The sequence below is a fragment of the Chiloscyllium plagiosum genome, chromosome 12, assembly GCF_004010195.1.
Source record: "Chiloscyllium plagiosum isolate BGI_BamShark_2017 chromosome 12, ASM401019v2, whole genome shotgun sequence".
NCBI classification, from domain to species: Eukaryota; Metazoa; Chordata; class Chondrichthyes; order Orectolobiformes; family Hemiscylliidae; genus Chiloscyllium; species Chiloscyllium plagiosum.
In genome coordinates this window covers 73,301,679-73,329,504 of record NC_057721.1, presented here as the reverse complement: position 1 = coordinate 73,329,504, position 27,826 = coordinate 73,301,679, and the positions used below count along the sequence as shown (strand labels likewise).

At 39.5% G+C, this 27,826-nt stretch overlaps 1 protein-coding gene across 4 annotated transcripts in view; it reads right to left on the bottom strand.

The window, feature by feature from the left end:
• Nucleotides 1–27,826, bottom strand: part of appa (amyloid beta (A4) precursor protein a) — a 178,189-nt gene that overhangs the window by 65,994 nt on the left and 84,369 nt on the right. For all 4 annotated transcript variants that reach the window (XM_043701398.1, XM_043701400.1, XM_043701397.1 and 1 more), the window contains exons 4-5: nt 12,109–12,221; nt 8,485–8,678 (exon numbers count right to left, since the gene is read on the bottom strand). In XM_043701398.1, the coding sequence (XP_043557333.1) occupies nt 8,485–8,678; nt 12,109–12,221 (307 nt within the window). The remainder of the gene's footprint in view (nt 1–8,484; nt 8,679–12,108; nt 12,222–27,826) is intronic.

Below are 27,826 nucleotides of genomic sequence, written 5' to 3'. Positions count from 1 at the left end.
AGAAAGGTGGCAAATGGTGTTCAATGTAGGTAGGTGTGAGGTGATTCACTTTGGTAAGAGTAACAAAAAGATGGGGTACTGGGCTAATGGTTGGATACTTGGTAGTGTGGATGAGCAGAGGGATCTTGGTGTCCATGTACACAGATCTCTGAAAGTTGCCACCCAGGTAAATAGTGCGGTGAGGAAGGCATATGGCGTACTGGCTTTTATTGGTAGAGGAATTGAGTTCCGGAGTCCTGAGGTCATGATGCAGTTGTATAAGACTCTGGTGCGGCCGCATCTGGAATATTGTGTGCAGTTTTGGTCGCCATACTATAGGAAGGATGTGGAGGCACTGGAACGGGTGCAGAGGAGGTTTACCAGGATGTTGCCTGGTATGGAAGGAAGATCGTATGAGGAAAGACTGAGACACTTGGGGCTGTTTTCATTAGAGAAAAGAAGGTTTAGGGGTGACTTGATTGAGGTGTACAAGATGATTAGGGGGTTAGATAGGGTTGACAGTGTGAACCTTTTCCCGCGTATGGAGTTGGGTATTACAAGGGGGCATAGCTTTACATTAAGGGGGGTAGATATTGGACTGAAGTTAGGGGTAGGTTCTTCACTCAGCGAGTCGTGAGTTCATGGAATGCCCTGCCAGTAGCAGTGGTGGACTCTCCGTCTTTATGGGCATTTAAGCGGGCATTGGATAGGTATATGGAGGATAGTGGGTTAGTATAGGTTAGGTCGGCTTGGATCGGCGCAACATCGAGGGCCAAAGGGCCTGTACTGCGCTGTATTCTTCTATGTTCTATAATATCACAAGGACAATTACAACCAGATATTAAAGTGCAGGTGTTGCCAGTGATGGCTGCATCCTATGAAAAAAAAACTCACTGCACAGTTTTGAAAGTCAGCAAGGGGGTTCACTTCAGTTTTCTGGACAATATTTATCCTTCAGCAAATTTCACTAAAAAAAATCGGCCATTAGTTAAAAGGGTTAGTAACCAGTGCTCAGATTTTAAAAGACAGAGTTTGGAGACATGAAAAACACATATTCGATGTTTGAGTTAATTTGATCTGGAATGTCTGTTTTCTACATTCTAACAATAACAACAAATCCAATGAAGTACTGTTGAAGTGATGGGCTTGGAATATTGCAAGATTGTGACTTTATCTGTTATAATTGGTTACTGCACTCAGGCAAGATGCAGGTGTAAGATGTAGGAGTGGAAGTAAGCCATTCAACCCATCAAATCTGCTCAGCAATTCAATGAGATTAAAGCTGATTTGAAAATCCTCAACTCCACTTGCCTGTCTGATACCCTTACTGATTAGGAATCAGTCTCAGTTTTGGTAAGACTAAGTTATAGGCTTAGATTTAAGGAAACACAAAAAGGCAATCAGTGCAAGTTCCCATTCGTTCTTGCTATCCAATAATCTTTGTTGGAAAACATCTTTGTGAATTGCTATGCATGGAAAAGATTGAGCTTAACTGGTGACAGTGTCATAGAGATGTACAGCACAGAAACAGGCCCTTCGGTTCAACCCATCTATGCCGACCAGATATCCCAACCCAATCTAGTCCCACTTGCCAGCACTTAACCCATATCCTTCTAAACCCTTCCTATTCATATACCCATCCAAATGCCTTTTAAATGTTGCAGTTGTACGAGCCTCCACCACTTCCTTTGGCAGCTCATTCCATACACGTACCACACTCTGCGTGAAAACGTTGCCCCTTAGGTTCTTTTATATCTTTCCCCTCTCACCCTAAACCTACGCCCTCTAGTCCTAGACTCCCCGACCCCAGGGAAAAGACATTGCCTATTTACCCTATCCATGCCCCTCATAATTTTGTAAACCTCTATAAGGTCACCGCTCAGCCTCTGACGCTCCAGGGAAAACAGCCCCAGCCTGTTTAGCCTCTCCCTATAGCTCAAACACTCCAAGCCTGGCAACATCCTTGTAAATCTTTTCTGAACCCTTTCAAGTGTCACAACATCTTTCTGACAGGAAAGACACCAAAATTGCGGGCAATATTCCAACAGTGGTCTAACCAATGTCCTATACAGCCGCAACATGACCTCCTATACCAATACACTGACCAATAAAGGAAAGCATACCAAACGTCTTCTTCACTATCCTAGCTACCTGTGACTCCACTTTTAAGGAGCTATGAACCTGCACTCCAAGTTCTTTGTTCAGCAACACTCCCTGGGACCTTACCATTAAGTGTATAAGTCCTGCTAAGATTTGCTTTCCCAAAATGCAGCACCTCACATTTATCTGAATTAAACTCCATCTGCCATTTCTCAGCCCATTGGCCCATCTGATCAAGATCCTGTTGTAATCTGAGATAATCTTCTTCGCTGTCCACTACATCTCTAATTGGTGTCATCTGCAAACTTACTAACTATACCTCTTAGGAGGAGAAAGTGAGGTCTGCAGATGCTGGAGATCAGAGCTGGAAATGTGTTGCTGGAAAAGCGCAGCAGGTCAGGCAGCATGTTCAGGAAAACTGTCATGGGTGCACTCGATGAAATCCTCCTCAAGGCTTGCCTGACCAAACTGGTTCAACCAACCTACATATAAATTAAAATCCCCCATGATAATAGTCATACTGTTTTTACAGGCATTAGTTATTTCTGTGTTTGTTGTCCGTCCCAATGTGATATTATTTGGTGGCCTATACTTTTATCTTAGCCTGCTGGAAAAATTTAGCACCGCCTTCCTAACCTGAGATCTTCTTCCCGACCTCTCCGCCCCCACCCCAGTCTGACCTATCACTCTCACCTTGACCTCTTTCCACCTATCACATTTCCGACGCCCCTCTCCCAAGTCCCTCCTCCCTACCTTTTATCTTAGCCTGCTGGACAAACTTTCCCCATTCCTGAAGAAGGGCTTATGCTCGAAACGTCGATTCTCCTGTTCCCTGGATGCTTCCTGATCTGCTGCGCTTTTCCAGCAACACATTTCTAACTATACCTCTTAAGCTCACATCCAAATCTTTTCTATAAATGATGAAAAGTAGTGGACCCAGCACTGATCACTGTCTGAAAAACCACCCTCCATCTTCTACCTATGAGCCAGTTCTGTATCTAAGTGGCTACTTCTCCATGTATTCCGAGAGATCTAACCTTGTTAACAAGTCTCCCATGGGGAACGTTGTCGAACGCCTTACTGAGGTCCATATAGATCACATCTACCGCTGTCCTCATCAATGCTCTTTGTTATTTCTTAAAAAAAAACTCAATTAAGTTTGTGAGACATGATTTCCCATGCACAAAGCCATGTTGACTATCCCTAAAAATACATGTACATCCTGTCCCTCAGGATTCCCTCCAACAACTTGCCCACCACTGACATCAGGCCTACTGGGCTCTCGTTCCCAGACTTGTCCTTACCACCCTTCTTGAACAGTGGCACCACGTTAGCCAACCTCCAGTCTTCCAGCACCTCACCTGTGACTAACGATGATACAAATATCTCAGTAAGAGGTCCAGCAATCACTTCTCTAGCTTCCCACAGAGTTCTAGGGTACACCTGATCAGGTCCTGGGGATTTATCCACCTTTATGCGTTTCAAGACGTCCAGCACTACCTCCTCTGTAATATGGATATTTTTCAAGATGTCATCATCTATTTCCCTGCGGTCTATATCTTCCATGTCCTTTTCCACAGTAAATACTGATGCAAAATACTCGTTTAGTATCTCCCCCATTTTCTGCGGCTCCACACAAAGTCCGCCTTGCTGATCTTTGAGGGGTCCTATTCTCTCCCTAGTTACCCTTTTGTCCTTAATGTATCTGTAAAAATTCTTTGGATTCTCCTTAATTCTATTTGCCAAAGCTATTTAATGTCCCTTTTTGCCCTCATTTCCCTCTTAAGTATACTCCTACTGCATTTATACTCTTCTAAGGATTCACTTGATCTATCCTGTCTATACCTGACATATGCTTCCTTCTTTTTCTTAACCAAACCTTCAATTTCTTTAGTCATCTAGCATTCCCTCTACCTACCACCTTTCCTTTTACCCTAACAGGAATATACTTTCTCTGGATTCTCATTATCTCATTTCTGAAGGCTTTCCCCATTTTCCAGCCATCCCTTTACCTGCAAACATCTGCCCCCAATCAACTTTTGAAAGTTCTTGCCTAATACCGTCAAAATTGGCCTTTCTCCAATTTAGAACTTCAACTTTTAGATTTGGTCTATCCTTTTCCATCACGACTTTAAATCTAATAGAATTATGGTCGCTGGCCCCAAAGCGCTCCCCCACAGACACCTCAGTCACCTTCCCTGCCTTATTTCCCAACAGTAGGTCCAGTTTTGCACCTTCTCTACTCGGTACATCCACATCTCGAATCGGAAAATTTTCTTGTACACACTTAACAAATTTCTCTCCGTCTAAACCCTTAATACTATGGCAGTCCCAGTCTATGTTTGGAAAGTTAAAATCCCCTGCCATAACTAGCCTATTATTCTTACAGCTAGGATCTGGGATGTGATATGAGAATCAACAACGACGAAGTACTGAATATGTACTTTAATTAACTTCATCAATACTGATAGAGGAACATCATATCATTTAGTTAATTTTATTGTTACTGAAAATTTTACAGTTACTGAAAATTTTACAATCTGAACACTAGATTTGAAGTCAGCACAAAGGTAATATTCAAGATGAAGCTCTCATTCTGTGATAATTTGCAAACAATGACAGATGGTTGGAACTGCTCAACAGTAAATCCCTTCAGGCGCTACTGAAACCTAATTCGGAAATTTGTAAGACAATAAACAACTGCTATTTCATTAGCTTTTCACTCATTTTAAAGATCAATTACGTGAGTCATACAAAGCAGGAAGTTACAGGGCAGGAATAGCAGCGTCCTAACTGGCCTCAGCACCTTAGGGTAAGAGAGAGGTTGGGGGTGGGGTGGGGAATATTAACAGTAACTGCAGAGTGTCTGCATCAGATGATAATTCAACTGGGTTTGGCTATGACAGGTGTGTGGCTCAATAACGAGTCAACATTTGTTCATGAACTTGAGTCACTTGCATGAAAAATATGAAGGCTTACTTTAAGAATCAATACTTAAAGAATATTTGCTGCAATAATTTAAGATACCACTGACTTGATGCAAACTTATCCTATTTCTTATGAATACATTAGAGTAAAATCTATTAATTCACCTATTCACGAGTGATGTCAATGGTTTAAAATTCATAGCATTCCAAACAATTCAGCATTTTTTTGAAATGAATTTGAATCTCATTGAGTTGAATGATTCTTCTTCTGAAATATTAACTGTTTAACTCTTCACAAGTGTTGCCAGAGTTCTCAGTATATCCAGCATTTGCTGCTTTTAGTTCAGATTTCCACCATCTGCAGTATTTTGCTTTTGCTGAATGCTTGTTGCAGAATGTAATTTCCTTTTGAAACAAACATATGTAAAACCACAAGGAGGAAGTACTTGCATTCATATAGTAGTTTACAGCCAACATGGTACGTTTGAAGTTCAGCCACTGTTGCCATGTAGGAAAGAGAACACCAGGTTCCACACAAGAACCCCCAATTGATAATAAGTAGATGATCTTTTTTAGGTAATGGTTGAAGGATAAATATTTATTAAAACACAAGTACTCTCCTTTTTTTCTCCAAAACAATACCAGAGGCTCCTTTACCCCTATGTGAGAGAGTGTGTGGGGCCTAAAATTCAACGTCCCATTTGAAGATGGCACTATCAAAAGTGCAGCACCAGACTGGAGGTCTAGATTTTGTGTATGGATTTTGTGTGTGGGTTCAAGCCTCTGGAGTGAGACTTGAACCCACACCATTTCATTGTGATATGTGAAAATTGAGCCACAATTAAATAAGCTAAACTGTCTGAAATTCTTTCAAGTCTAATGCTTAAATACAAAGGACTGACTAGATAAAACAATGATGTGGAGGTGCCGGGGTAGACAAAGTTGGGCTGGGGTAGACAAAGTTAAAAAGTTGTGTGATTTTTAAATGAAACAACACAAGCCGAAAGGAACTTTAAATAAAGTGACAAGTTGAACAATGAAAATTCAATTAGCCTCCAATATAATTAAAGTGCAATGATCTTACAAAGGCTCATTATTTCAAAACCTTTTGCCACAAACAGCATGCTCACACAAATGTAAAAATTCATAATATATTGTATTAATTCCAAAAGGAGTTTAATTTTTAATGCCACTGGTACTCAATGGCAATTTTAATTTTTTCTGGTCACCATAACCACTTAGAGTCATCGAGTCAGAGATGCACAGCATGAAAACAGACCCTTCGGTCCAAGGCATCCATACCGACCAGATATCCCAACCTAATCTAGTCCCATTTGCCAGCACTTAGTCCATATCCCTCATATACCTATCCAGATGCCTTTTAAATGCTGCAAATGTACCAGCCTCCACTACTTCCTCTGGCAGCCCATTCCATACACGCACCACCCTCTACATGAAAAAAGTTGCCACTTAGGTCTCTTTTATATCTTTCCCCTCTCACCCTAAAACTATATCCTCTGGTTCTGGACTTCCCCACCCCAGTGAAGACAAAGACAGGTCACGTCCAATTTAAGCAGAGCACAAACTAGGTTACATAAAGTACTACTGTTATTTTAAATTGGATAATAAAATACAAGCTTTCAGAACATTTTGTGATTTGCCTTTTGACCAATTCATACCCCTTTCTTGCTGGGTTAAGTAACTCACACAAGTAACCACTTACATGTGAACCTTGATATGGAGAGTTTGGATGTTCAACCTGAAAGGAAAATCATCACACCCAACTCTGATTCTACTTATCCCAGACATGTACAATGAGCTAATTGTCAATGGATAAGAAATCTTGAGCAAAATGTTCTGAGGAGTGGTTACCAGTATCAGATTGTCATTCCGCTCTTTTTCTTGAGAGTTCTGCATTTCTCACCTGGACCTCGGAATCAGGCCGCGTGACCAACATGTAGCTTACCTGATTGGAGTGCCTTCCAGCACAAGAGGACATTAGCTTAAGACCAAGACACACTTTCCTTACAAAGCTACACTGTTAAAACTGAGTTTAAAGGTTCCAAAGCTACTTTCACAAGCCACCCAAGAGAGTTTAAGTGTGTAAGGTAACTGGTTGAATAAGAGGGGAGAGCGGCGGGCGAGAGGGGTGGGCAGGACAGCAGGCAAGAGGGGCTAGGTGGACAACAGGCAGGAGGGGTGTGGTGGGTGAGAGGGCAACAGGCGATGAGGCAATGGGAAGTGAAGGGTAGGATGACAGGTAGGTGAGTGAGGGGCTAAAGTGGCAGATGACTGGGTAATGGTCAGTGGGAGGTCAATAGTGAATTGGGGTGCTCAATTTTATAGTTACTCAAGTGTTAAAAGTAAGTTTTAATCTCTCTAGTCTTTCCTGGATAGCTACTCAGGGAAAGCGATTTGTGATTTGCACACTTTGATGCCTGTGTTTCTAAACACAAGAGTGATATATTTTTCCAGAGTGCTCCAGCAAAGAATGTCTCTGTATTTATCAGAGACAAAACTGAAATACGGGGAAATTTGTAAGTACTGTGGAACAGTCAGTTTCCAATGCTTTTGTTAACAAATGTTTGGTATTAACACTTGAGGAATTTCAGAAAGAAATGTTCAGTTTAAAAACAGTCGAATCTCTGCTGAACATGTGGAACTTAGAAATCATCAACAGCTTACAGATAAAAATGTAACCCAAATGGATCAGATGCCATACATTAAAGTTGAAGTGACATCTTAAAGCATTTATCGATAGTCATTAACGGCAATTATGTTTATTTAAGAAAATCTTAATTTTAAAAATTATTTGTTCACAAATGTGGGCATCATTGGCTAGGTCAGCATTTATTGCGATCCCCAAATGACCGGAGTGTTGTTAGGAGTCAATCACATGGTTGTGGTCTGGAATCAAAGGCAGACCGGACCAGGGAAAGATGGCAGATTTCTTTCCCTTAAGAACATCAATGAATCAGATAGGTTTTACCAACAATCAACACCAGTTTCATGGTCATCATTAGATTAATTTTGGATTTAAAAAAAATTGAATCCAAATTCTACCATTTACCATGTGATTTGAACCTGGCTCCCCAGATCACTACCAGTGTCGCTGGATTAATAGTCTAGCACTAATACCACTAAGTCATTGCTTCCTTGGAAATGGATAAATTAATATTTTTTAAAATGTGTCCATTTAGACATTACCATAGTATTGCCATATGATTCTAGACATCTGGACCTTCCAAAATATAACTTTAAAATAATTTTTCCAGTAAACATTTTCACAAAAAGACCAAGTGTTTGCATATTCTTGATTCACACTGGCCAAATTTGTTCAATGATAGAAATGTAACTTAAAGTGCACAAACTTCATTTATCATTTGATGTCCTTAATATTTGCCTCACGTAAGTTTAATTTTGTTATCCTTGAACAAAGGTTGCTTAGAAAATTAAAATGCAGGAAGATAATCCTCACCTGCCATCTGCATAGTCAGCATCATCACCTCCCCACCACACATCAGAGTCTTCTTCATCCATGTCGGAGTCATCAATCTTATCGTTTTCTTCTGGAATGGGGCAGCAAACAAATTCCACCCCACGAAACTCATCGATACCGCAAGGCAGCAGCATCCCAAAGTCATGCAGGTTCATTATCTTATCACCACAGGTCTGAAGAAGTGTAAAAAAAAAAGACTCTCACATAGTTCTTATTTCAATTAAGATTTTTTTCCCTTACATTAGACATTTTCTCTAGTTAAGCTTTAAATGACTTTAATTGACGCCACAAAAGAAAGTACCAGATTTTCATTTCATTTTCCTGCGTGCATGCATGATTTATGAGTGGGCTTTGGTAGAACGCCTTTGCCAGCATGTTCCCAAAAACAAGCAAGAAAGGAATGTTTCTGTTTGCACATACACACCATGCAAAGAAGTTTTTAATGCACAAGTGTTTAAGTGAATCATGGGAAAATAAAGAAGCACATTTGTAAGGGCAGAGGGCGAGTTAAGAGAAGATTAATAAGATGGATGGAGTGGAACAATAAAGAAAATTTAATCTGAAACAAAGATTACCAAAGCTCATAATGCATTGGACTGACTACCAATCAGTGAAAATGCTGGAGTAAAAGAAACATGATGATCAATCACTTGCATTGATAAAATATTAAAGGGAATAATTTCAGTAACTGAAACCCCTAAGTGACAAGCCAAATTACTGGGTAACTACATGCCAGGTAACAACGCAAGCTAAAATTTGCATTACTGGGAAGATTTGAAGCATATATCCCAAGTTTTCTTCATTATCTTGATTCCCTTTAGCTTTCCCTCCCACCAGGAAATGTTATAAATAAATTCAAATTACTGTGAGTGCTTGAAATCTGAGACAAAAATAGAAAATGCTAGAAATACTCAGAACTTCTATTTTTGTCATACATAATTAAACTTGATCATTTATTAGAACCTTTGAGAGATTGGAGAAGCGACTAGGTGAACAGAAAAACTTAATTAGGTCCATTTGTTCAGTCTTAACTTGTATTAAAACAAAATTTAATCAAGATACTTCCTGAATATTAACATAGTTTACTCAAATATCTTTGTATTTGGCCTGAATGTGCTCTGATAATCAAACAAAAAAATAAAGCCCTAATTGTTTTGCCACGTATTAATAGTTGCAGGCAGCTTTTGTGGGGAGGGATGTGGAGAAGGGATAAGAGAACATAACCGTCAATTTTGTTCACACACAACAGCTATGTATTACATGATAAAAGCAAAATACTTTGGATGTGGAGTTGTGTTGCTGCTGCGAGACATGAAAATTTCACTAGCACTTTGTTTTTCTTCTGTACCACTAAACCAGAATATGGGCCTATAAGAAGTCAATGTTGTATGTCCAAGGCTAAATTTCGATAGATGCAATTCAAGATCTTGAAGGACTGATTTAACGTACAAAGAACGAGAAAACTTGGTGCTTGATACTCTTACTTCCTCTGACCCCATCCAGTTCTACTGAGTGGTGAAGCGAAGACATGCTCACCCACATCAGGTCATGAGTTGGCATAAGTCTCATCATATCTGCTTTTTAGGGTTAGACAGGTAAAAATCTTGATGAATAACATTGACATCCAGTCTACATTTTTGGGACATGGGTTTAAATCCCATTACTGCAGGTGAAGGAAACTGAATTCTGTAATCTTTGGATTACATTGGAATCTCCCTGCTTTCTGTCAATAAATAAAACATTGTTGGGCTAATGTACTGAGCAGTTTGCCTGATGCAGAGGATTTCATACTCCTGCTGGAATGCTGTCAGGCCCCAAACTATTTGCTGTATCATTGCCTCCAGCTGTTTTAAACAATTACATGAACTGAATCAAATCAGTTGAAGTCTGAAATATGAGATCTTGGAGATTTATTAGCAAGCCTGGAAGGATCATCCAAACTGTACTTCTGGTTCAAGAAGTTTCCTTGAAAATTTATTCCTGGTATGTAGATGGGCCTGCGTATATTACCCATCCCTAGCTGCTTGTCACTTAGTGAGCTGCTGCAATCCATTTGGTGGAGGTACATCCCCAGTGTTTTTAGGGAGAGAATTCCACAATTTGATGATGGTGTTCACATGTAACTGTTGCCCTTGTCCTTCTAGATAATGGCAGTTGTAGATTTGAAAGTCTTGGTAAATTCATGCAGTGCATCTTATAAATGGTCCTGCATTTCAGCCATGTCTTTAGCAGTGACACATAAGACTCAGGCATCATTGAGGGTGAGGTTTATGACACATTTCCTTTTGGTCAGCTGTTTACTTGCCCACCACCATTCAAACATTGACGAAACAGGACTTCAAAGCTTTGATCTGACCCATTGATTATCGAATCACTGAGCTGCACCTACAGCATTCTGAATCCATAGTTTAGCATGCATGTCATTCTGGAGGTCAGTTAGTTGCCAGCTGGTTTGTGATATAAACCAATGTCACTGGCGCAGGTTCAATTTCTGTACTGGCTGAGGTCACCATGAAGGTCCCACCTTCTCAATCTTCCCCTTGCGTGAGATGCGGTGAACCTCAGTTTAACCACGATCAGTTGTCTAATAAAAAAGCAGCCCATTTTCCTCTAGGACTAGGGGACCTTTTCCTTTCATCCCGTGTTGCAGCTTCACATGGTTAGTTCATGATTTTAATATATCTGCTGCTGCTTCTGGCATCATCTCCTAGATTCTTTGATGAACTAGAGCTGATCCCAGTTTAGATGGAGGCATATGCTGGGCCACATGTTTGTTAGTTTATTGTTGAGTACAGTTTTGCATGTGGTGTTGGCCCAGGACCTTCCAAATACCCAGTTTAGATTCACTTCAGCTGGAAGAGTTTCCATTACATTTAGTATAGTGGTAGACCCACTCAACACAATTGAGCAAATCCTGTGAGGTTATCACTCATACAAATACAGTTTTAATTAGATATATCTGTAAAGGTAGTTTGGTAAGGATAGGTTCAAGCAGGTGTTTCCCTCATTGGCTTCCTTGTCACTTGCCACACATTGTCTGGCATGCGTGCCCTTTGGACTTGGTGCTATGGATGCAATCAGCCACATGTCTATTTGCCCATGTTTGAACTTTCACATGAAGCTTCATACAGTATAGAGCTAATGCTCAAGACTCCCAGGACCACTTCTTTGAAAACAAACAAAAACACAAATTGCCGGAAACACAGCTGGTCTGGCAGCACCGGTGGAGAGAAATCAGATTTAATGTTTCGGGTCCAAAGACCCTTCTACAAAACACCTATTTTCTGAAGGGGGTCACTGGACCCGAAACCCTAAATAAAGGTATCCTCTTATAGTCTCCACAAATAAATTATGCATGAAAAGTAGTTGATAAACCAATGACATAATTTAAGGGAGAAGAGAAAGATTCTTTCTTCAAAAGAACAGAAAAAAATGCCTGACAGCTCTGCCAAAATATCACATCCATCACAAATACACTCAATTCAAATGAGAAAACCATATCATAAACAATTAGCTCATGAAAAAATAAGGAATTCAAAATCACTAGTTTTCAGACAACTATTTGCTTAGCTTCTGGAGATACTTTCAGCAAAATGACTCTACCTCTTTTGCCACAGTGTGCCAATACAGATGGCTCTCACAGGTGTCCATCTTCTCCCGATGTAGAAACTTGCATTTGTCTGGGACAAGGAGGGCATCACTGACGAATTCACCAACTGTGTTGGGAGAACAGGAAAGCTTTAGTAGCAAAGCAAGAGATCAGAATATATTTCTTCAAAATTAGCCTCACATGGTGCCATGCAACAAAGAAGTTCAATGTTAAACAAGGCACCAAACTGTAATCACAGGCCTCTGACTTTCATACACTTAATGTGCGAAAGTGAAACACAGTTTACACAGAATATAGTTAATTATATTTCATCTAATTATGTATTAGTCCAGCTTGTGCCAACTAAGAGCATGTGTTGAAAGGAAGATTGAGAGTCACAAAGTGAAGCTTGAAAGCAGGTGACCAGTTCCACACTGAGTTAGTCAAATTACAAAGAAGTTAAAGTTTTACAAAGAATGATTAATTACAGATCGGTTGCCCCTCTCCAACAGCTTTTTTCAAAATAGTTAACTGCAGGTACTGATGCTGGAACATTAACCAAATCCAGATTAATTATGTGGCTCCTGACAGTAGAAATTAATATAAACTTAGGCTAGCATGCTACATTGACCTGATCACTGAAATAGCAAGCCAAGTATCTCAGAAAAATCTACACAATGTTCCTATAAAACTGCTGTTCAAGTTCTGACAATATTAAATTTGATTATAATTGGTTGTCTCGTCCTGAGAGCCCTTTCAATTGCATTAGGAGGACAACACCCTCCAAATAATCTCACTTCTTTGCTTGGATCTGAACTTGGTGGAAAATTTGTTTCAACTTTATATTCCACTTCATGCATGAACATTTACTATACACAGGAAAACCAGTAAGGCAGGCTGGAGCTGATTATTTCAAGAGGTCTTTACCATCATCTCAGTGGGCTAAAATAGAGATTGTTCGGAACAACCTAAGGCAGATTTGAGGTGGATTTGTTTCTTTTATTGAATGCTCACAGTTTATGCTTCTGCATCAGTATAGTGAATCTCATGTTGGGTCAGGTACATCCCACCCCATTAGATGCAATGTCAATGAAAAAGAAAGAAGTGTGGATTGAGAACTTATCACTACTCCAAGTAAGGGGGAGAAAAAAAGGAATCATCCACTATTTCCACTAACCATTAGTGAACCTTGCTAGAAAAATATAAGTAGTCACAAGAATCAAAAGAAGTCACAATCAGACTTGACAGCGTACCTCTTGAAATGCCAATCAGAACACTGTCGACAGAACAATCGTAATAAATGATTACATGGGCATGGCAGGGCATTCAGTACCTGTGCAACTGTTCACAAGGAGTCATATCCATTGGAAGCAAAAAATGTTTATTTTAAAAATGAAGCACCACCAAACTTAGTTCTGTGACCACTAATGTGCTCAAATTTGTACATGTGTTGCAGCCAAGTGACTAATAACTGAGGAAATGGTGGAGGCTGGTACAAATTGCAACATTTAAAAGGCATCTGGATGGGTGCATGAATAGAAGAGTTTAGAAAGGTATGGGTCATGTGCTGGCAAGTGGGACTGGATTAGGTTGCGTTATCTGGTCAGCATGGATGAGTTGGATTGAAGGGTCTGTTTCCGTACTGTACATTTCTATGACTCCATAACTATAGAACCTAAAGGTTAGGTAAAAACTTTGAAAACCATGGAAAGTCTCAAAAACAAAGCTGGAAGTATATATTTTTTAAAAACTCCTAGAACTAATAGTTGTTGCTTTGTTCTCTTTGTCCAATCAGAAAAGGCTACCTGAATTTGTTCCAAAACATTATAGGTGTATCCTTTAAGTCAAGGTGGGTCGTTGGGTGATATGGAGTTCAAGTGTTCTATAATTATCAGCTGCAAGAATAACATACACTTGCCATCAGAAAAATTAAAATAACGTTAGTGCAGTTAAGCATGACTTAAAGCAGCTGTCAGATTTATGTATGATGCCTTTGCAAGTCTTTCAAGACAAGATAACATGACTTGATTAGTAAAGTTTTAGTTTCCAAAACAATATTTGAAGAGATTCTGATAGGATTCACGTGTGCAAACTATACATTTAAATTAGTTGGAAATAGATTAGCAGTGAGTTGAAGAGCATTTCCTTTTACGTAGAGGGTTTTAGAAAGTTGGTAAGGGCAGAAACCCAAATCACATTTAATATATAACTTAGTAATTTATATATTTGGTCCACAACCCTGTAAGTTACAGCACCTTGAGAAGCAATAGATGAGATTAGGTTTGAATACTCTTTTCCATCTGCATGGATTTGATTGACTGCATTGCTTCTTTCTGTGCCTTAAATTTTTGATTCTAGGAAGTACAATTTAATTCATGATTAATTCTCACCTGTAGCTTTGATTTATTCTAATAATATGCTGGGAATATACTACCAGAAGAAATACTTCTTGACCTTTATTATCCTCACTCTGACAATTAAGTTACATGGAGATATTGAAAATCATATGAAGATTGTATGCTATGATGATACCATGGCTTTGAGAGGTGTATTTTGTCCTGGTTCTTTAAATGGAGAGGTTGAGTCAAAGGTAACGAGCGGTCTGTTGCAAGCCAATAAAGTAAATAGCTTGTGAAGTCTTGGGTATGTTTAAAAAATGGTTAGAACAATAGAGGCAGCATGAAGGGGTGAAGTTGAGCTCCCACAGAACAGGAATTTTGTTTCACTTTCAATAGCTGCCAGGTTTTGGAAGCTGCTATACATCTCTCCTTGCTACAGACGAATTCTTGAGTTCTCTCTTTCTCTCTCACATATACACAGTCTTCTACAGATGTTCCTTTCTCCTGGACTGGAGACTTGCACGAGAGACAATCTATTTTACTGACTTTGCCTTTGCTAAGAGCGTGTTAATTGGATGTTACTGTATTGGTACAGTTGCTGTTTAGTGGTTAGATAATCTATTATTCAATTAACTTTTCCAGTAGAGTTAAATTATTCCAATTCATCTTTCATTTGTTTGTATTTTAAGTATAATATAAGAATAAAGTGTGTTTTGGTTCAAGCTTGGTAATTTCCCCAATCAAATTACATCTGGAACACACCTTACATTTGCCCTAAAATAAAAATTGGCATCTAGACTATCTTCCTAATATATTTTGAGGGAGTTTGGTCTAGTTAATAATGATACATTATAATAGAATAAAACAATGGCCCAATAACTAGTACTAGAAGCGATCTACCAATTTTATTTTGGGAGCAAGAAACCGCTGCTATCGATATTTTTCCATTTGCAAAGAGTGGTTCCAAGTAAAGGATACTGAATTAAGATTTTCGACTCCAATAACAATGGATACAGCAGTCACAGGCAAAAATGAATGACTTCGGTGACTGAGAAATGGTAGCTTTCCCGTCATCCCACAGATGAGAGGCCATCTTAAGTTGCTAGTGATAAGATGTAAACATGTGCCACTTAGCTTCTGCATTGTAGCTTAATGGTACTTTCAAATCTCACACGCTTTTAGGAAGACATTAATAGAATAGAAAAAAAATGGTCATTTTTCTAAAGTTACAAGAAACCCGTTGTACTAAACTTGCTTGGGTTATCAGAGTTAAAAATCATAAAATACCAGGTTATAGTTGGGACTATAACCTGGTGCTTTGATTTTTTAACTTTAGCCATCCTAGCCCAACACCAGCTCCTCCACATCATGATTTATCAGAACAAGATTTGGGCAGGTCATCACTGTTCTATGCATTGACATGTAATTTCACAAACTTAGAGATGTACAGCACAGAAACAGATCCTTTGGTTCAATTTGTCTATGCTGACCAAATAGCCTAAACTGATCTAGTCACATTTTCCAGCATTTGACTCATATCCATCTAAATCGTTCTTATTCATATACCCATCCAGATGACTTTTAAATGTTATAACTGTACCAGTCTCCATCACTTCCTCGGACAGCTCATTCCATACATGCACCACCCGCTGCATAAAAAAGTGTCCCATAGATCCCTTTTAAAACTTTTCCCTTTTACCTTAAACGTATGCCCTGTAGTTTTGGATTTCCCTACCTTGGGGAAAATACTTTGGCTATTCACCCTACCCATGCTCCTCATGATCTTATGAACCTCTATAAGATCACCTCTCTGCCTCTGATGCTCCAGCCTATTCAGTCTCTCCCTATAGTACAAACCCTCCAATGCCAACAACATCCTTGCAAATCTTTTCTGAACCCTTTCAAGTTTAACAACATCATTCCTATAGCAGGGAGACCAGAACTGAATGCAGCATTCCAAAAGTGGCCTCATCAATGTCCCGTACAGCAGGTAGAGGGACAGACATGATATGCCGATGACAAAGCTTTTGAATTTTCTTTATATCCTCCGCACTAATATATATTTCCATCTGATTCTGTATCATCAGCAAACTTACATTTGGTAACCACAACCAAAGCACTTGTCGAGATTTTCAACCACTGGACTGAAGCACTGATAACCCCACTATTCACAGCATGCCAACCTGAGAATAACCCAGTTATTCCTACTTTGCTTTTCATCAACTAATCCTCAATCCATGTTAGCAGATCACCGCCATGCAGTGTGTTTGAACTGTGTTTACTAACTTCTTATCTGGCACCTTATCAAAAGCCTCTGAAAATTTAAATACTCCATGTTATTTGTTCTTCATTACCTATTCAACTAGTAACATCCTTAAACAATAAATTTGTCTCAAAATTTCCCTTTCATGAATACATGCTGATTCTGCCCAATCAGATCATTACATTCTAAGTGAACATATATTAATTTTTTTTATAATAGATCCTAGTATTTTTCCTACTGACATCAGGTTGTCACGACTCGTTCTTCATTTTCATTTTCTGTGCTTTCTTAAATAACAGGGCTACCTTTTCTACTATCAATCTGCAGGAACCATTCCAAAATCTACTTGTTCATATTGATAGTCTATGCTTTATCAGTTTTGTTCTTACTTTGCTGAATGCTAAAATGCTCTCATCTCTCAGTGTACTACTACTGTTTAACAACTTTATAAGTCTTCTCCTTTGATTTAATACAATTAATCATCAACCTCTACAGTTGACTCATTTCTCCTGTTGGGTTTTTGTGCCTTAAGGGCATGAATGTATATTTGTTCTATGCCATGTAAAAGGTCTTTAAATACTAAACATTGCCAATCTACCACTGTACATGGAGATATTTTCCCCAGTTTACCATAGCCATCTTGGCCTCTTTCATGTTAACAGTTTCATTTGTTTGGATTGAAGATCCTAGTTTTGGATTAAGCATCATTTGCAAACTTTATGGAAAATTAATTCAAATTGCAGTCACTCTTGCTTAAAATGTCTTCGACAAAAATAATTAACCTTTTCCTAATGCATAATTATGTAAAATAGCCTGCTTCTCAGTTAGTTTCTCAACACAATGCTTGAAAGAAACTGTCTTGCACACAATTAAAGATCTTGTCCTCCACAGAATTGTAGCATATTACATTTATCCAGCAGAAATGTGCATTGAAATCGCTTATAACTGATACATCTCTGATTTGCTGCTGTATACAATGCCCAACAATTATCACTACTGTTTGATGGCCCATAAACAACTCTTACTGGCTGCCCATGATGTTTAACTTCACCTTAACAGACCCTCATTAATGTATTGATGCCAGCACTTATTGGCACTACCACACCCTCTTTTCCTTTGTTTACCTTTACGACAAATATCAAAAATCTTGAACATTCAGTTCTCAGCCTTCGTCCATATGCAGCCGCATCTCTGCGATGAAGGGCAATTATTATAACCATTTAATTCTACCTATTTGTGCAATTAATTCACAATTTGTCTATGCTACATGCATTCAGATAGATAGCCCTTAAATTCTGCTTTCATATTTTTTCTCTATTTGATGTTGCGATTTGTTTCTACTATCTCCCACATGAATTTACAACTTTCCCACTTTCCATAACCAGTTGTTTTTCCTATCTGAATGACCTCATAGGATCCAAGTTAGCTTGAGGAGAATGAGAACCTATCTGAGAACACTAACAAATATGCCTGTAAGGTTACTAATCCCAGTCCCGCTACTCTATAACTTGTCATCTTGTACAGGTTCTACCTGCACCATAAATCTAAAACCCTTCCTCCTAAGCCACTTTTCGGTCACTTATTCATTCACTCAATTTTCCTATTACATGGGTTGTACCTACCAAAGTCAGTCGAGATTCAAAAGACAACTTTCTGCATCAACGTATTTGCCTTATGAAGAGAGTCTGTCTTCTGGAGAGTTTTAAAGAATGAAAAGTGATCTTGTTGAAGCTTAAACAATTCTTACAGGACATGACATGACAGGGCAGATATGGACTGAATGTTTCCTTTCACTAATTAGCATTCTCTGATGAACCATCACCCTCATAATTAGGAGCAGACAGCCTCTGTGGATGGCTGCACTACCTGCAAGATAGCCAGTACCATTTGACATTTATTTCCTCACTGCCTGCATCTCCTAGCTGGCAACATGATCACTTCTCTAAACATACTATCCTCGTAGCTTTCTGAACCACAGTGACTCCCGCCGTCACTTGAATTGCAACTCCTGAGCTCAAATTTCTTCAACTGGTGCTATTTCCTGCATGTGCTTGTCTAGGCCAAATAGTAAATGGACCTCTAACTGATAACGGTGCCAAATGAACAGATAGAAGGTTAGACATAAAAATAGAATGAGACGTCAGGAAATTGAAAGACAAAGACTATCTTGAGCACTACCAACAGAAATAACCACTGCAAACACAAATAAAGCATATACCAAAAATGGTACATGGGTTCTGTGCAGTACAACATATCACACTACTCATACAGAAACAATCAGCTTAATTCGACTTGGACTTCTGATGGATTCTGCTTTCTTTGAATCATCTCTTGAATGTAAAGGAATCCTTGCTATTCTCACAAATGCCTGCTTCAACAACGAGACAGCAATGAAAGCCAAAATTCATGTGTAGTGGTTTGATTTTAGCGATAGATATATACTTACATTGTGTAAAAAGGATGTAACATTCAAACAATAACCGTTGTTCTATTTTGGTCTCCCTTCTATAGGCAAGATGGTGTGAAACTTGAAAGGGTCCAGAAAAGATTTGGAAGGCTGCTGCCAGGGTTGGAGGGTTTGAGCTGTAGGGAGAGGCTGAATAGGATGGGGATATTTTTCCTGGAGCATTTTAGGTGGCGAGGTGACCTTATAGAAGTTTATAAGATCACAAGGTGCATGGATGCATGATTAGGAAGGGTTGAGTGGAACACGGGCCAAATGCCTGCAAATGGGACTAGAATAATGGAGAATATCATCTGGCCGCCATGGACGAGTTAGACTGAAGAGTGTGTCTCCATGCTGTACAACTCTATGACTCTGAGTGTTTGAACATATGCTAACTCATGGTTGCTGTGGACTGAAATGCACAAAAGTCAGAGAGAGAGCAAAGCATAGTTAAAGGAGTGGGTTAGAGAATAATGAAGTGGCAAAGTGACATCCAAGAAATGAAGGCACGAGGGATCATGCAAAGATGACTAGTAAACGGGAGGTATTCAGGAATTAGGATCCATTGTTGGTCAGTAATAACTGGGATGGTAAATGAGCAGCACCTGAAGTGCAATAGGATAGGAGTTTCAAAGTAAAAAGAAAATTAGTTCTACATGTTTACCTATCCCATTTACTGAATGTTTAAATTTCAAATTTACTAAACTACACATTTTATGAAAATGTATGGAAATCTTTAAGATCCTTTTTAACCCCTTGTACATGGGGTTCCTGCTTTTGTTAATCTAAATTAAAAGTTAATATGCAGGTACAGCAACCAATTAGAAAAACAAATGGTCTGTTAGCATTTATTACAAACCAAATAGAGTGAAACCTTTCTGGAGGAATTAAGGGCTACGGGGAGAATGTGGGTAAGTGGAGTTGAAATGCCCATCAGCCATGATTGAATGGTGGAGTGGACTCGATGGGCCGAATGGCCTTACTTCCGCTCCTATGTCTTATGGTCTAATTTGCATACCATTGGTCCTCTAATCAAAATAATTTACTTTTTATAGGAGAGTGATCTAGTCTAATTTCTACGATGAAGGATTGTCGTTATAACAGATTGCATGATTGAAGCATATATTTCTTGAATTTAGAAGAATGAGATGATCAAATTGAAAAATAAAAAATTCTTAAGGAGCTTGAATAGTATTGCTGCTGGCAAGACACTTTCCAGCTTCAGAGTCTAAACTGACAGTTACAATTTCTGAAGCTGTCAGTCGTCCAAGTGAGCACGAATTTCATCATTTAAATGCTTCTCAATTTTTGTAACACTTTATCCTGGAGTATTGTGGATATCTCACTTTCAGCATTTTCAAACCAGAGGTAGATTTATCTTTAAGTATGAGAATTGAAAGATATGGAGTGCAGAAACCTGGAGCTGAGGTTGAAAATCTGTCATAATGTTAGCGAGTGGCGGATCAAGCTTGAAGGACAGATTCTTATTTACGATTTTAAATTTTAGCCATTAAGTTGTGTTGTAGATTCAATGTCATGTTCTTGAAGTCAAGGCTGAGTTTATGGGCCATGTCACCAGTGGGTAAGAGAATGGCAATTTGAGAGGGTGAAAGGAATGTGATTGAATGTGTCAAACAAAATGTATCCACTATACTGAAATTAATTCCCAGCAGAAAACAAGTAACCAGACTGCAACAATTTCTTAAAATAAACGGGAAACTAATTGGGAAAAAACAGAAAACGTCTGTAAAATTCTTGCCAATCAGTATTTCTGGAGATTGCAAAATAGTCTGGTTTTGTACAGGTACAGTTCAACATGGTCTGACAATTATCAACCTTTTTTTCAATGAAACCTCTTACCGAAGAAATTTATAATTGCTGATGCATTTACTGTTAGATTAAAGTTTAATGTTATGTGGGCATGACCTCATGGGTGCAACTGAACTGATACATGACATCACAGGTACCCAAGCAGATGGATTACAGCTGCCATTTTAGCGTTATGAACAAACACTTCTTAATTCAATCCAACATTGTAGGGCCTGGCTAAGCTATCCAAATGAATGGATATCAAAATTTTGCCACATTCAGGACAACTAAATAAATAATCAGAGGACATCCTCATCTTCAACGAAGCAAAATATAAGGGTTTGGTTTTGAAATGATTTTTGGCTAATCAAGTGATAATCTGCTTCAAGTTCTGCCTGAAGGACCAACTGTAGAAGCCAGGTGTTCAGTCAATTTGACAGATTCCACATAGCAAGATGGCAAAAAGGTGGCTAAATAGCTAAGCTTCAGATCCAAAGATAAGTTACATGGCCAGTTGTTAGAATGCCACCCGCTCCAAAGCACCAGATTTCAGGAATGAAAACATCTCCAACAGTAACTAGTGAATTTAGGCCCATTGTTTGAGGTGATGGCCCAAATTTCACTTCTGTACAATAGAAAAATAGTTACATCACTGCACCAGTATTTATCCAGAAATACAAATTCAAATCTCCCAATGATAGCTGGGGTATTTAAATAAACTTAATTAAAACCCATTGGCTTCACTAGCTTAACTGTCCTCAAACAGTCGAGCAAGCCATTCAATTTGTTCAGAAGTTTTTATAGAGACCGATATCTTTTTTTTTACAAGAAAGAAATCACTGTAATGCCAATGGGAATAAAACCAATGGAATAACAGACCAACTAAAATCAACAATTAAAACATTAATCAATAGAAACTTATTTTAAATAAGCTGGCAAATTTCACTTTTTTTAGTTGATAGAACAAAGATATCCTTCATGGAGTCACAAGCAGCCATGTCCTTCTTTCTCTCACCCTGATGTGTGGTATCATTTGGAAACTTTCAGCTTTTCCGACCTAACCTCTTATGTCAGAACTCTCACCTTTCCCACTGAAAGGATTTGCTCCTAAAGTCATATTCGCCAGCAGCTGTAGTCTGTGTTCAACTGTATTTAGCCCATCAAATTGGTTTATACTCCAATATAGGAGAAAGTAAGGGCTGCAGATGCTGGAGATCAGAATCGAAGAATGTGGTGCAGGAAAAGCACAGCAGGTCAGGCAGCATCAGAGAAGTAGGAGAATCAATGTTTAGAGCATAAGCTCTTCATCAGGAATGAGGCTTGTGGCCCAAGGGGGCTGAGAGATAAATGCGAGGTGTGTGTGGGGGAGGTGAGGGGGGCGGCAGTTGGGCAAAGGTAGCTAGGAATACGATAGGTAGATGAAGGTGATAGGTCAGAGAGGAGGGTGGAGCAGATGGTGGGAAGGAAGATGGACAGGTAGGAAAGCTCAAGAGGGGCCAAGTAGAAAGGTTGAATCCAGGATAAGGTGGTGGGAGGAGAAATGAGGAAACTGGTGAAATCCACACTAAGCCTGTGTGGTTGGAGGGTCCCAAGGCAGAAGATGAGGTGTTCTTCCAGACGTCAGGTAGTTAGGGTTTGGCGGTGGAGGAAGCCCATCTTTGGGACACATGCACTAAAACAAAAAACCCACTGCCCTATGGCCAAACACTAACCTCCCCCCACCCCCACTCCTTCACCAAGGACATGCAAGTCCTGGGCCAGCTCCTCCAAACCCTAACCACCCGACGCCTGGAGGAAGACTACCGCATCTTCCGCCTTGGGACGCTCAAACCACAGGGGACCAATGTGGATTTCACCAGATTCCTCATTTCTCCTCCCACCTTAATCCCAGATCAAACCTGCCAACTCGGCACTGCCGTTTTGAATTGTCCTACCTGTCCATCTTTCTTCCCTCCTATCCGCTCCATCCTCCTCTCCGACCTATTGCCTCCACCCCCCCTTCAACTACCGATCGAATTCCCAGCTACCTTCCCCTCAGCCCTAGCTTCACCCCCCTCCTGTTTATCTATCAGCCCCTTTGGGCCACAAGCCTCATTCCTGATGAGGGGCTTATGCCTGAAACATTGATTCTCCTGCATCTCGGATGCTACCTAACCAGCTGTGCTTTTCCAGCTCCATACTCTTCAACTTCCACTCTAATATAGCCCAATTAGATGTTCCTGGTTAAAAATCACAACACCAGGTTATAGTCCAACAAGTTTAATTGGAAGCATTAGCATTTGGAGCGCCGCTCCTTCATCAGGTAGACGTTCCTGCATAAGTAATAGCAACCAGACCCACATCTTTGAACACTCTCTCATGTTCATTACAACAATCCTGATGGCATAGCTTTCCAGAGTTCTTCATCAATTGACCAACTAAAATATCTTGTTTACAGTTTGGTCCTCTGGTATAAACACTGGTTTTTGCATGCCTGGTGTATTTGCTCCATTTTCAAGGTTACGTCCTTTTAATCTTGCTCATTTCATGCAGAGTTTCAAGGCAGTTTTTTTGTCCTTACTGCCAAATCAAAAAACAAGTCTACTTGTTGAAAAATTTGATTGCCTCCCCTCTCATGAATTCTGTGGTCTGTAATAGCAGGACTGTGCCATAACAGGCTTGAATCTGACACCACCCCAATTAGCTTTCAACTCTACAGGAACTAAAGCTAGAGCTTAACTTTAATGAAACAAAATTCTGAGGTTGATAAGACTTGACACAAAAACAAACTGCGGGAGCAGCTTAACAGGTCTGGGGTATTATTGTGGAAAGAAAACAAGAGTTAATGCTTTGAGTCCATTATGACTCATTTATTACAAAACATACAGGGATAAGAAGAGGCCATTCAGCCACATGAAGCTGTCCAGACAAGTGACGCTTGCAAAAAAGACAAGGATTTTCTCAAAGCATAAGGATCATTATTGGTGGCTCACAGCATCTCCTGATGAGCAAAGGATGAACATTAAATGCTGATTTTACTTGTGGCATGACAACAGATGAATAGATCTGAAAATGTGTTGCTGGAAAAGCGCAGATCAGGCAGCATCCAGGGAACAGTAGAATCGACGTTTCGGGCATAAGCCCTTCTTCAGGAATGAAGAAGGGCTTATGCCCGAAACGTCGATTCTCCTGTCATTCCTGAAGAAGGGCTTATGCCCGAAACGTCGATTCTCCTGTTCCCTGGATGCTGCCTGACCTGCTGCGCTTTTCCAGCAACACATTTTCAGCTCTGATCTCCAGCATCTGCAGACCTCACTTTCTCCTCAACAGATGAATAGATGACAATCAAGAAGAATCATACTAAACGCAGTAATTTTAGAAAGGAATTAAGAGAGGCATAGAGACTGTCTACAAACAGAATGGCAGTTAATATTAAAAGGAATCCAAAAATCTTCTACCGAAACATAAATAGCAACCAGGTAGTGAAAGTTGGGATGTGTCCTATTAGAAACAGAAATTGGTGAATGCTTATAGATGTAGGACAAGGTTAGAATGCTTACAGTATTTTTATATTGGTGTTTAATAAGGAAGTGAATGTTGACAGAATATCATAAGTAGTAGAAATGGCAGACAGATGGGGTGCAAATTAATAGTCAGTCTTTCCAATACATCATTCCTATATTTAGAGATGATAAGTCACGTGTTTAGATAGCTTGCATCGCAGGCTCCTAAAGGAAGTGAAGATAGTAGAAGGACCAGCCATAAATCTTTCAATTTCCTCTGCATATGGAGGAGGGAATTGGAGGGTGACATCTTTATCTGCCCTACAGAGCGTCAACATAGACTTGATGGCCAAATGGCTTCCTGTGTTGTGATGATTCTATGAAATTAACAGAAGGACGATTTTTGACTCGCTGGAATTACATCAAGCACAAAATAAAATACTTATACTTGCTAATGGACAATCTTTCAATCTTAAAGCATTGCTGTTGAGTTTCTTGTATCCCTGCTCCACTTATACTAGTGCACTACAATGGGAGTACTGAAGGTTAATGGACTTTATGGTGGCGGGGGGGGGGAGCGATGAAAGACTGTGAAGCAAGCTAGCACTATGTGAGAATTAATTTCGTCTTCTCCAAAAAGCATAATAATATCCCTCCAGTTCCCAAAGTCTAACCTGGGTGAAACAATTATTTGAATGAATTCTTTTTGTTAAAGAACTGTCTGCTTTTGTTCCTCCTCCAATCTCATTTGATCAGCAACATGGTTTTAATTTGAAGGCATTTCACCACCTCAACATTAATGATAATAACTATGCGTCAGGGGTCAAGAGTCCAGGGTAGGCCGAGAAATGACAGCTGTGGAGCAGGCAGAATCAGGACAACCTTTTGACAACATGGAGCATGGCCATTGCCAATGTAAGCATTTCTTCTTGTGATGCAATTGAGAGTCACACCTTTATGTGAACATTTAAGATTGAAGCTGCACAAGTAAAACTTACTAATTGCTGTTACTGGGGCAGCAGAAGATTTTAGTTTGCTGAGAGAGAAGTGCAATGTATTGGATCCACAAAACTAAGTAAAACATTACAACTGTTGCAAAACTTGAAAGGGTTCAGAAATCATTTACAACGATGTTGTCAGGGTTGGAGGATTTGAGCTACAGGGAGAGACTGAATACGCTGGGTTGTTTTCCCTGGAGCGTCAGAGGCTGATGGGTGACCTCAGAGGTTTATAAAATCACGAGGGGCATGAATAGTATAAATAGACAAAATCTTTTCCCTGGGGTGGGGGAGTCCAGAACTAGAGGGCATAGGTTCAGGGTGAAAAGGGATCGATGTAAAAGAGACCTAAGGGGCAACATTTTCACACAGAGGGTGGTGCATGTATGGAATGAGTTGCCAAAGGAACTGGTAGAGGCTGGTACAATTGTAGCATTTAAAAGGCATCTGGATGTGTATATGAATAGGAAGGGTTGAGAGGGATATGGGCCAAGTGCTGGCAAATAGGACTAGATTAGGTTAGGATATCTGGTCAGCATGGACAAGTTGGACCGAAAGGTCTGTTACCGTGCTGTACATCTCTAAGACTCTATAACAAGTGACCTCTCTTATAGCAACCTAAATCAAATATATTCATTCTAAAACATTTTAATTTTGGAAATAAGGTAATGTAGAATGATTTTTATCACTAATGAAAGAAAATAAATCAGAAGTTACTGACATTGTTCTCACTTCTATTCAGCTATAAATCTTGATTAGAAGTTTCCACTCAGTTGTACATTTTTTAGTGCAGAGGATTGTAGATTGTTTAAGCACAATTCAATCTAAAACAAAGCAAATTTCTTGATCCATTACACTAGTTTAATCATTGAGAGAGAATGGCTATACAACCGAAATAGGCAATTTTTGCTCATCATGACCCTACTAATGCAGAGACCATCTCAGTTAGCTAACTCTCAACCTTCTTTCCGTGAAACTGAAAATTTTCCAGTGCTTTTTTTAAAGCCATGATTGAATCTGCTTTCACCATACTGTCCTACCAAAACCTAATCACTTCATACTTTAAAGGAGTACCATTCCAACTTCTCCATTCTAGCTATGTAACGAGCTTCAGGGTTGAAACGCATTGTTGTAAATATGTACAGCTCCCTCTTTAATGTGTCCTTGAGTAAGCACGGTCAGATGGATGGTTGATTTGCAATACAGTAATACCAACCCTGTGGGTTCAATTCAGGTACTGACTGAGGCTACCATGAAGGACTCTCCTTGTTAATCTTAAGCCTCAGGTTAAACTACCAGATGTCTCTCTGTCTAATGAGGAAATATCTCTATAGTCTAGGATGGTTATGGCGACTTCACTTCAAAGCACATTGGACAGACGACAGCATTTCAGGCCAAACTCTTGCATTATTAAGGTTCTACACAACTTGCCTTTTGTTTATAAATCCCAGGATTATATTTGCTTCATTAGCCACCTTCACACCAGCCCTGCCAACCTGTTATTTCTGTAGATATACCCCAGTCCCTTCCGCTCCTGCACACCTTGAGGATGGTCTCCATTGTTTTATTTTGTCTATCCTCATTCTTCACCAAAAAAATCACTTGCTGTGTTTCTGCATTAAGTTTTTTTTTGTTTAATTTGTTCTTGGGATGTGGGCATTGCTGACTGGGCCAGCATTTATTGCCTGCCCCAATTATCCTTGAGGTGGTGGTTGTAAGCTGCTTTCTTGAACTGCTATTAGTTCTGAACAGGCCTACTGTTCCCCACCAATTCCGCCAGACTCTGCCCTCATGACATCTGTCACTATTCTCCTCACAGTTCACAATATTATGTTGGAAGCCAGTGCAGTCACAACACTGGCCACATCCCCAAAACAGAATGATCCATGATTGAAAATCGTTGCTAATATTGTCCAGTTTCTCTTAAATTCAAGCCAGCTATTTTGGTGCAAGGAGACTGAAAGGAACATTTATAATGAATTTCAGTATAATTTCTTCTTAATTAATTAGAACACAATGTTAATATTAGCCAACTAGAAAATAGTTTCAAATACATAAGCTTTCTCAGTTGTTTAAAGTTTGGCTACTGGGACTGAGGTTCACAAGGAGGTGGTGTTAGCAATTCTGCAAAGTGCGAAAATAGATAAATTCCCTGGCCCAGATGGGATTTATCCTCAGATTCTCTGGGAACCAGGGAGGAGACTGCCGAGCCTTTGGTCTACAGGAATAGTGCCAGAAGACTGCAGAACAGCAAATGTTGTTCCCTTGTTCAAGAAGGGGAGTAGAGACACACTGGTAATTATAGACTAGTGAGCCTTACTTGGTTGTAGGTAAAGAGTTGGAAAAGGTTACAAGAGATTGGATTTGTAATAGTTTAGAAAGGAATAACTCGATT